Source organism: Mytilus californianus, unplaced genomic scaffold, assembly GCF_021869535.1.
Source record: "Mytilus californianus isolate M0D057914Y unplaced genomic scaffold, xbMytCali1.0.p SCAF_7, whole genome shotgun sequence".
In the NCBI taxonomy this organism is placed as follows: Eukaryota; Metazoa; Mollusca; class Bivalvia; order Mytilida; family Mytilidae; genus Mytilus; species Mytilus californianus.
Window position 1 is genome coordinate 98,994,236 of NW_026262723.1, and position 11,756 is coordinate 99,005,991.

The window sequence follows — 11,756 nt, forward strand, 5'->3', positions numbered from 1 at the left end:
GTACTTGTATGTTTGTCTTAATGTATGTGTTTCATACCAAGGATGCATTGAAGACTACAGGTATACTAGTGTATATATATAAATATTATATATGCATCAATATTATAACAATTTTTCAATCCACATCTAATACATGTACTGTGTTTCCTAATAACTTTAAAAATAGATTTTGATGATAATTACACATCTAGTATGCATCCACATCCATGTTTTGAAATTAATTGTTTATTGTTGTTTGCTTTATGTCCAGTGGCAAATATATCATGCATATTAAGGGCAAGCATTTTGAAATTATACATATAAATCAAAAGAAGCAAAAACCTTCAATTTTTTTTAAAACTGTGTACAATGTACTATATTTGTGGTGAAGTCATATCTTTCCTAAAACTAATAATATCTGAACACAACAAATTGTGCTCAACATTATTGGAAACAACTTTGTGCAGTTAAAACAAACACATATTAATGATTTAGAGAATGTTAAAAGTACAGTATAAATTGTAATTACTGTTTGCCCTTAGTACAAACTTATGAGGAAAATGGGTCAAAGTCACATTTATCGGGTAATTTTTTGTCTGGATGATTTCTAAGCTATTCTTCAGTACTCAGAGACAACTCTACTAATTTGTAATAATTTTATGAAATCCATATACTGCCTAAAGTCAAGCTCTTGTCTTCCATCAACTGACAATATTAATTTGTAGTCATGAAGTATATATATCTTACCTATTCTCAAGTCAAGCTCTTGTCTTCCATCAACTGACAATCCTAATTTGTAGTCATGAAGTATATATATCTTACCTATTCTCGTCAAGCTCTTGTCTTCCATCAACTGAAAATCCTAATTTGTAGTCATGGAGTGTATATATCATACCTATTCTCAAGTCAAGCTCTTGTCTTCCATCAACTGACAATCCTAATTTGTAGTCATGAAGTATATATATCTTACCTATTCTCAAGTCAAGCTCTTGTCTTCCATCAACTGACAATCCTAATTTGTAGTCATGAAGTATATATATCTTACCTATTCTCAAGTCAAGCTCTTGTCTTCCATCAACTGACAATCCTAATTTGTAGTCATGAAGTATATATATCTTACCTATTCTCAAGTCAAGCTCTTGTCTTCCATCAACTGACAATCCTAATTTGTAGTCATGGAGTGTATATATCATACCTATTCTCAAGTCAAGCTCTTGTCTTCCATCAACTGACAATCCTAATTTGTAGTCATGAAGTATATACATCTTACCTATTCTCAAGTCAAGCTCTTGTCTTCCATCAACTGAAAATCCTAATTTGTAGTCATGGAGTGTATATATCTTACCTATTCTCAAGTCAAGCTCTTGTCTTCCATCAACTGACAATCCTAATTTGTTGTCATGAAGTATAATATATATATATCTTACCTATTCTCAAGTCAAGCTCTTGTCTTCCATCAATTGACAATCCTAATTTGTAGTCATGAAGTATATATATCTTACCTATTCTCAAGTCAAGCTCTTGTCTTCCATCAACTGACAATCCTAATTTGTAGTCATGAAGTATATATATCTTACCTATTCTCAAGTCAAGCTCTTGTCTTCCATCAATTGACAATCCTAATTTGTAGTCATGAAGTATATATATCTTACCTATTCTCAAGTCAAGCTCTTGTCTAACATCAACTGCATCACTAACATTTTTATCTGGTCGAATTAAATTACTACATGCTCTTGCTATTGCTCTAAAACATAAATAAGATTATTGAGTATTTATTCTGCATGCATAAAACCTTTTTTTTTAATCCTTTATGTATTCTGTTTCATGCTGGTAAAATAGCTCTGATTTCTATCAATTAAGACTTGTCTTTTTCTAGTATTCAATCAGCCAGCAAATAAGTAAGATAATGAAATCTGAGGTAAGGTAGGCAGATACTTAAATTATTAGATTCTTCTTAAATTTTCCTAAAAAAGACAAAGGTGTAAGTGTCTATACATTCAATTAAATTGAGCCAACCTATGCCCCCCACCCCCCCCCCCCTAACCAGTGTCCCTTATATCAAAGTAGGTGCTCAATATTTTATCAATTTTCACAACACAGACAGACCATCACTGGAATTGGATGGTTAGAATTATAGAATAACTAATTGAAGAATTCAAATATAGAAAAATATTCAACGAGTGACCAAACAACACATTAATTCACGAATGCACGTAGCGCACGAGTTAATTATTAGTGTTGTTCGGTCACGAGTTGAATATTTTTTCAATATTTGAATTCTTTGATTAATTTTTTTTTTTTTTATTACATTGACAATGGGCTTTTTAATGGAAATAAAGTAGGAAATGCAAGGAACTATATGTTTTTCTACACATTCACAATTTGCTTAGATGCAACACCATCCACAACACCTATTATTGTATGACGTCAGAGGAGTGAAGTTATCGAGTTTATTTCACATGTGAAATTATCGGTTTTTATTTCACTGGGAAATGATCAAATCACGGTAATTCATTGCAATCAATGTAATAATAATGTTTATTACACTGCAATACCTTCACACTAACAACCTTTCAATTAATCAATGAGCTAAAATATCTTACCAGTTGATGGAATTGTCGAGAAGAATTCAAACTACAATTGGGTACAACATTTTAGCAAATCGGTACAATGTATTATGCAATGACAAAGCCTTTTAAATATGTAAATTGATAAACTCATTTGTTACTTACTGTGGTGTTATTTCTGAAAATTTTGCTCTGTAAACTGGAATATTAGGCTTAACTGAAAAAAAAGAGAAAAAGCAGTGGCTTAAAGGAGCTTGTATTGCTCGCAATGTTTAATGAATTACTTTAACTTCGCAAGAACAAATGTTCACAACACTAATCATCCAACATAATTCTGAAAGAGGAAAATCTCCACAGAACCTTTCCAGAAACACATTTGGTTATTTAAATTTTTTAGATGTTTTAATAAAGTTAACACTGGCCTTTGGACATCAAAACTTCATAAGATTCATACTCTAGAAAAAATGCACAAACGTCCCTTAAATATAAACTATATGATAAATTACCAGAATAAATAAATATACATTACCCGTACATATTTATATATAAGTGATAAACCGTTGTGTATTTTCTATCCCCCTTTTAATTATTGATATATTACTATAGGTCCCTGATAAATCAAGATATATGTAACCAATGGACAAGGTAAAAGCCAAAAACAATGTGCTCTCTACAAGCAAACAAGGATTTCACAATCAAAATTGTATGACATTAACATTTTACTAATGTTTAAATGATTATGATAATGATAATGAATATAATAGTTTAAGTGCCAGTCTTTGTAAGAATCAGGCAATTTAGAAAAATTTCAAAACATGGCCGAAAAAACCCACCGACCTAACCATCCTATTTTGAAGTTACCCTCATCCTGAGTTAGAAATGATAGGTCTTTTGTTTCTTTGTGTCTAGTAATTCGAGAAATATCGATAAATTTTGGTTAGAAAGATAGCAAATTATGGAGTTATCTCCCCTTAATTATTAATTTCTAGTGCATTTCAACCAAATTATATCTTGAATTACCAGAACAGGGAAAGGAAACGAATGTTATATTCATGCATCATTATACATTCTGAATTAAAATTAATGTAAAGCTGAGTGGATTTTTGTTTGTCATGTTTTCACCACTGCCCGATTCTTCGGCAGATTGGCACTTTAAAATAAATTTGCTAATTTCTGTATTTTCAATTGTAAACACATGCACAAATGCAAGTCTTGTAAACATTTCATTGGGGATGTAGGAATTTAACTTTCATGATAATATGTTCTATTTAAAAAAAATCCAAAAGATAAGCCAGGTCTGACAGACAAAACGTTTATCATGAAGAGTGGAAACATGATTGTTACAAATGTATTTTAATGACAATGAATGATCAAGCTTTTAAATATTTATGTACCTGCTTTACAGACTTGGATTGCTTCAAAACCAATGTTTTCTCCTTCTCTGTCACAATCTGTCCATATAATTAAATGCTGGCAACCTCTTATTTCACGTTCTAATGTTCTCTGGTTGACAAAAATTTTGTTTTATTATGGATTTATTATAACTTCAGAATTTAATGAAATTATAGATATAATGTATTTGAATTTTTCATGTATTAAATTTTAAACATCATTTAAGTGGATTAAAATAAAAAATTCCATTACAAACAAAATATCAATCTAGATTGTTGCAAACCAAATAAACCTTCTCTTATAGTTGTGGCCTGTTATCTGTTTCTTGCATGAAGAGATATATCTCGAATCACACTGCACGGTGTATGATACAAAAAAGTGATACGAAATTAATTTGATTGGCTTAGCCAGCATCATGAGACGATATTACGACATTTACATTGGCTATTTGTTAGGTCATTGATAACTTTCAAAGGTTAAGACGATGTACATTTCATCCATGGCAACGGACATAAAAATATGTGATTTCTTCTATAATATACAAAACACTCACACTTTTCACCTAGAAATCTTCTTTTTGTCATATTTTAATACATTCTGAAGTGTAAAATTGTTTTTGAAATGTCTGATGTTAAAGTTTGACGCCGGAAAAGGACATATGATGTCATACTGGTATGTGCAAAAGACAAGCTCAATGATTCGCAGAATTTTTAATTTAACACAATAAGAGTGTTGACCATAAGAGAAATAGGTTTAACTATCGTGAGAATTGGATATCTCTTGATATCAACTCTTGTTATTTAATTTAAATAGTAATAATAAACTCGTTTAATATCATATTGAAATTAAATTACTCGAGTTGATATCAAGCAATATCCAATTCTCACTCGTTATGAAACCTATAATTATCATACATATAAATATTGTGATAAATAGTTGAACATAAGTTAAATCTGATAGACATATAGATCATTTTTTTAGTTAACTAACATCAATTTCTTTTTCTATAAAATATTTATAGAATAACTAATCGAAGAATTCAAATAGAGAAAAATATTCAACGAGTGACCGAACAACACATTAATTCACGAATGCGCGTAGCGCATGAGTTAATTATCAGTGTTGTTCGGTCACGAGTTGAATATTTTTCGATATTTGAATTCTTTGATTAGTTATTCTTTTTATTACATTGGCCAATGGCTTTTTTTATGAAATTAAAGTAGAAAATGTAAGGAACTATATCGTTTTCTACGCATTCACAATTTGTTTTGATCCGACGTTTTCGACGTCTTGACAACGCCTATTGTTGTATGACGTCAGAGGAGTGAAATAACCACGTTTATTTCACATGTGAAATTATCAGTTTTTATTTCACTGGGAAATCAATGTAATTCATTGCAACCAATGTAATAAATTGATTTATTGGTATCATTGCATACAGATATTGTTTTAAGGTCACGATATGATAAACAGAGAATTGTTAGAGTTGGCAAAGCCATTATGAGCAATATGAGTTTAACATGTTAAAAACGTTTTTAAGTAACATATGTTTGTACAAATCAGTGAAAATCATTAATATACATCTTCAGAAGCATTATTGAAAAGATGGCCACTGTACAATTCTTTCACAATAAACCTGATAAAACCTCTTTTATGTTCCTAAATATAAAATATCTTACCTTTATGTCGACAATGTTTGGATGACAATGTTTTTCCCTAAATATAACATCTTACCTTAATGTCGACCATGTTTGGATGACAATGTTTCCCCTTAAATATAACATCTTACCTTTATGTCGACCATGTTTTGATGACAATGTTTCCCCCTAAATATAACATCTACCTTTATGTCGACCATGTTTGGATGACAATGTTTTTCCCTAAATATAACATCTTACCTTTATGTCAACCATGTTGGGATAAAAAAAATGTTCCCTGAATATAAGAACTTACCTTTATGTCGACCATGTTTGGATGACAATGTTTCTCCCTAAATATAACATCATACCTTTATGTCGACAATGTTTGGATGACAATGTTTCTCCCTAAATATAACATCATACCTTTATGTCGACAATGTTTGGATGACAATGTTTCCCCCTAAATATAACATCTTACCTTTATGTCGACCATGTTTGGATGACAATGTTTTCCCCTAAATAAAACATCTTACCTTTATGTCGACCATGTTTGGATGACAATGTTTTACCCGAAATAAAACATCTTACCTTTATGTTGACCATGTTTGGATGACAATGTTTCCCCCTAAATATAATATCTTACCTTTATGTCGACCATGTTTGGATGACAATGTTTCCCCCTAAATATAACATCTTACCTTTATGTCGACCATGTTTGGATGACAATGTTTTTCTACTGGTACATCAAATAAAGTAACAGGACTGCAGCTATACCTGTAAAAATCATTCAATACCATATTATCAATATCAATTTTACATCTATCAAAGTTGCTTTCAAAATTTGATTTTAAAATAGAAGTAGTGCCAGTAAAGCACAAAATATGAAACTTTGTCCTTCTTACTCTCATTTTATCATATAATCTACTAATGACAAAATGATGGTGAACCAAAAGATTGTCCACATCATCAGGCGGTCTTATAAAGACTCCTTTATATTCTTAGTGGCATTCAAAAGTTCTTAGTTACATACAACTTTATACATCTGAATATCGAATATGAAGAGCTGGAATAATTTTGCGACCTCTATCTATAGGAAGACATGCTATCATTACTCGTCACATCCTCTGGTAGTGGGCTAGATTAAAACATTATCAATATTCTTCAAAGAATTCATAAGTTCTACATCATTTATTAATATACTAGGTATAGAAGTTGTGACCTTGACAATACAGACAGAAATTCCAACCATTTTCATGACACACACTCTAATGATGAACAACAATAACATCAAGTATCATTAAAATACTTCAAGGAATTCAAATGTTCTGAACCAAGCACAAGTTTGTATATTTGGATAAGGAATAAGTGATTGGTGAAGTTAAAAATGTATTCTTATCTATAAGGTGCAAGTTATAACAAAAACTTCTGTCAATTTTTGACCTTGATATTAGACTTTTCATGGTTATAGTTCATACCAAATGTCCTGACAAATCCAACAATTTTTACTGTGAATTTGCATTTCCTTTATAACAATCTCAGTTGGTTAGATATGTATGCGTTTGTAGAGATGTATCAGATTTCAATAGACATAATATAACAGCCACAAACCAGAAGCTACATGTTTACTTAATTAGCCTTCATTTCACAAATATAGTAAATGTACTACAGTGAATTTCCCTCTAATCATTTTATGTACTATTTGAATATCAACTAATTGTACAAAATTTTGTCTAACCATTTTTTGTTTTGGTCTATAAAATCCATTATTTACATATATCCTGATTAACTTGTCATTGACATTGTACAGTTGCTCATATTCAGGATGCTGTATTCCATTTCATATATTTTCTTTTTTATTACAGTTTTTTGGTTGCTGTATCATTAATGTACAATTAACCTTTTTTAAAAACTTTCCTTTTTTTTGCTAAATATTAATATCCAGGGTGGATATCAGTAATCAACAAGACATTTTTGATAAAGTAGGTCACTACACCTTATTTCTTGAAGATGTAATAAGTGATATAAACTTTATATGTGAAATTTCTGTAAAATCATACTCTCCTTCCAAAGAATCACTTATTGTTATCCTTATTAGGGAGCTACCATTTGATTTTTATGGGGGGGCTAGGATGAAATTTGAAAAAAATAGGCAGGACAGGAGTTTTGAGTAAAAAAAAAAGGCAGGATGAGACACTTTGCAAAAAAAAAAGGCAGGATGACAATTTATGTAAAAAAAAGTCAGGATAAACTGAAAAAAAAGGCAGGACCGAATCAAATCAAGAGGGGATAAATCCTCAAAAATCAAATGTCTAAAAAGAGTTAACTAATTGTTATCTCTTTTTTCTAACATAAATTGGAGATACTATATCTATCAATATTTGTTCTTTGGCAACTATATCTATCAATATTTGTTCTTTGGCAGAATCTACCATGGCAACTTGTCTTTTGCAAGACTGATAGCATCCTAGACTGTATTCTGACAGGATTCGTCACAGAAAGAGAGTACAATATTTTAATGTAAGAATTTGCACCTTTTTTTCCTAATTAGCAGTATTTTCTCTTGTGTTTTAAACTGCACTATAACCAATATGGACAATAAAAAATGTAGGGGGACTTTCTTCTAAAATTTGACTGACCATTTTCTGTATTGGCCTATGAAATCCATTTCCAACAAATGTCCTGATAAACTTGTCATTGACATTGTACAGTTGTTCATATTCAGAATGTTGTATTCAAATTCATATATTTTGTTGAATTTTGAAAATCCTTCTCGCTGAAAAACAGAAAAATTTGTTGATTAAATGCAGAATAGAATTAGAACTAAAGAAAGAAGATTTAGAAACAAAATGCATGTGAAACTTTTTAAAAATGGATTTTTTTAATTTTCTTGTATCTTAACAACTACTGTATAGTTTCACTACCTACCCATTAAATGGGTCAATATTTGAAATTCATTATAGTAAAAGTAACATTTTCAATTGCCTATACATGTATCACAATTTTTTATATGTGTTTCGCTCATTCTTAAATGAAATATGCTCACATATGTGGTTCAATTTTCAGGGTACTGTATGAAATTAAATTTTCTTCAATTTAGCAGTTCTTTAAAACTACTTTGTGGTTCAGTTTCTCCTTAAAGTTGAAGACTGTGAATAATCAGGTTTTTTTCTATGGTCCCCTACGCTTTAAACAGCACAAACATGACAAATGGCTTAATCAATTAATTAAAATAGCAATATGTCTAATATCTTTACACAGAGATTTTTTCTTTACAAATTATAATTGAGTTTCTCATTTTGAGAGTTGAGACCCATTAGGGATATTGACCCATATCAGTGGCCAGTAAGTCCCAAACCAAAAGTAACCTAAATAATTAGTATGGATAGGAACAATGGTCTTGAAATACTAATTAAAGGGACCATTATTGATCAATACAGGTTCACTGAAATTGAACCAGAGGCTCTAAAGAGCCTGTGTCGCTCACCTTGATCTATGTGCATCTTCATCAATGGCTACTCTCTGACATGGTAGACTAGTATAAAATGGATGGCAAGAATCTCTTTTTTGTGATCTTGTATTGCTAATAAATTTTCTCTCTATCTAAAGTAGTTTTTGCCAAAAACACAAAAATTGGTAAAAGTCCTCTTTCAATGGCAGTAATTCCTATAAGAAGTGGACTGACAAATTTGGCTTTGTTGACATATTTCTTGATCATGTCTTGCTGGTCATTTTTACTGTTTAACTTTACAGTTTCTCTATTATCTTCTTTAGTTTTTGCCCAAAACGCAAACAAGTGTAAACATTGTCATTTTAGGGCAATAACCCCAGTAAGGAGTTAGCTATTAATTTAAGCTATGTTGACACAAGCTTACAGTATTTATATATCCCAACTCCTTCGCTATGCCCAAGTCTGTAGTGACGTTTTGGATTTCAATGAGCTTAATCTATGTATTACTGGTGAATTATTAAGTCAAGGATTTCGTTGCCACAAATTACTTTAAACCTTTACTAAATTCTTCCATAGAACATGTAGAAACAAAGAATTGGTTTGCAAGTTTGGGCCTAAATTAATATATTGTTTGTTTCCCCAATCCCGACCCTGCCAAGTAGGTGTGGGTAGGTAGGTAGGGAAATAATTTTATTTTTCCAAAAAGCTTGAACATTATCGGATGATCGGCAAGCCTGAAAATCGGAAATGAATAAAATAATATTTGACAATAAAATTTTATGAGTAGGACCATTTTTGCAGGGTCGGTCGGGATTGGGGAAACAAACAATATTTTATTTTAGGCCTTGGCTGTTCCTGTAGAAAACTTATTTCAAACGGGATAGCACATCCTAATTTTTACAGTAATATTGTTTACCGAGCCCAGGAATTTAGATACAATAGGGTAAACTTATCAATCCTGTAAATAAATTTATTCTAAAAGGTTACAAAATCAACACTCATGACTGTAATTAGATCTTTTAATATTTAAATTGGTATAAATATTGATTTTGTTATCAGTAAATTTAAACCATACTAAGATTTATTGTTATACATATATACACATTCAAGGAACTACAATCTGTCGATACCGATATTTTGGCATTGCATAAGATCATGTTTTTCTCAGACTGATAATATTATGACATCTTTACACTAAATCAATTGGATGTTGGATGTGCACTGATTGATATTGTAGTCTTAGATACATCATTTTTTTTATCATCCCTCAGGGCTTTATAACAGTAATCAGGAGGACCTTTTGGGATATAATACAATAGGCGTTATGCAATTACATGCAATTGATTATAATTGCTAACAAAAACAGCTGCAGCCAGCAAAACAGAAAACAACCATAGTGTGGTCAATTAACAATGAATGGGTTTATATGAATAATGATGGTTCATAAGATTGTGGAGGATAATTTAACAACCAGTGACTCTTTTCACAAAAAATCTTAAGAGTAAAATTACTCATTTCATACACATTTCAGTAAAACTTACCATCAATTTTAATCATAAGAATTTTTGTGAAAAGAGTCTCTGGCGTGGATCATTCGGCTATGGCAGAAGATAACTTAACAATTGTGGTGGGCCATTATAAAACAGGTCAAGGAGACCTCTGGATTACATGTACCTTCCTGGAACTTCCTCTTGACAGAACATTTGCAATTGATTTTGCAGCATCATTTTTCTCAGCAACATTTAAGATTCTAACCATACTTTTTCCATTTACTTCAGAACTGAAATGGCGTTGAATTATTTTTAGGGCATACATTCATATTTCATAAAATATATAAATGTCTGTTTGGATATGATGCAAACTTGTTGAACCTCTGCATATTTGAGTTCACCGCCAGTAACTTGATGGATGGGTATCAGTATAACGTGGAGACAAGGAGATCGGCATCAATGACCAAACCAGTAGAACCAGACTTTCGTGTCAAGGTCATAATTGTGTGTCGTAAAATGAGATGCTCGGTTTCGATTTTAGTGGAAAAAGACTTCTTAAATGATAATAAGATACAAATTTTACAACAAAAATGATATTATGTAAAATGACAATGAATTAACATTTTTATTTAATCGTGTATTTATTTTGCAACAAACAATCAATAGGTCGTGATCGTTATTGCGTTTTTTTTGTACAGTTATGTCCATTGATAGTCATATTAAATAATAACTTTGACAGTTACGAAAGTCGTTTCGTAATAATGTGACCGGTGAAGAACATTACTAAAAAATATAACCTTGCGTCTTTCAGTTAAATCATGTCGTTTTCAAGACGAACAAGTGCGAGGGTCTTCAATTGTGTTCGAAAATTAACAAACGGAGGGTAAATATTGCAGTACAATGAACTTTTCTAAAAAAAAAAAAAACACAAAAAACACTTATAACTCGAGTGGAGAAATATCGTAACAGACTTGTTGCAGTGGTGAAATCTATATATAGATATTTCATAAGGTACAAAATGACAAACATACATATAAATATTCATGGGGTACAAAATGGCATACATAAAGATATTTCTTCAGTTCGAAATGGCAAACATATAAATCTACCATGAGGTACGAAATGGCATACATATAAATGTTTCATGAGGTATGAAATGGTCAAAGCACGATGTGGTCAGGGTACAAAATGGAGGGTATGAAATGACTTATAATTCATACTAATAAAAGAAGAAAATGAA

General features: G+C 30.9%; 1 protein-coding gene across 21 annotated transcripts in view; it reads right to left on the minus strand.

The window, feature by feature from the left end:
* LOC127709182 (DNA topoisomerase 3-alpha-like) overlaps window positions 1–11,005 on the minus strand; it is a 53,298-nt gene extending 42,293 nt beyond the window's left edge. The window contains exons 1-6 of one of the 21 annotated variants that reach the window (XM_052214549.1): window positions 10,701–11,005; window positions 8,215–8,351; window positions 6,277–6,352; window positions 3,941–4,049; window positions 2,712–2,763; window positions 1,632–1,723 (exon numbers count right to left, since the gene is read on the minus strand). In XM_052214549.1, the coding sequence (XP_052070509.1) occupies window positions 1,632–1,723; window positions 2,712–2,763; window positions 3,941–4,049; window positions 6,277–6,352; window positions 8,215–8,351; window positions 10,701–10,841 (607 nt within the window). In that variant the 5' untranslated portion in view covers window positions 10,842–11,005. The other 20 variants (XM_052214554.1, XM_052214556.1, XM_052214550.1 and 17 more) reach the window with 20 other exon arrangements.
* Between the last annotated feature and the right edge of the window lie 751 nt (window positions 11,006–11,756).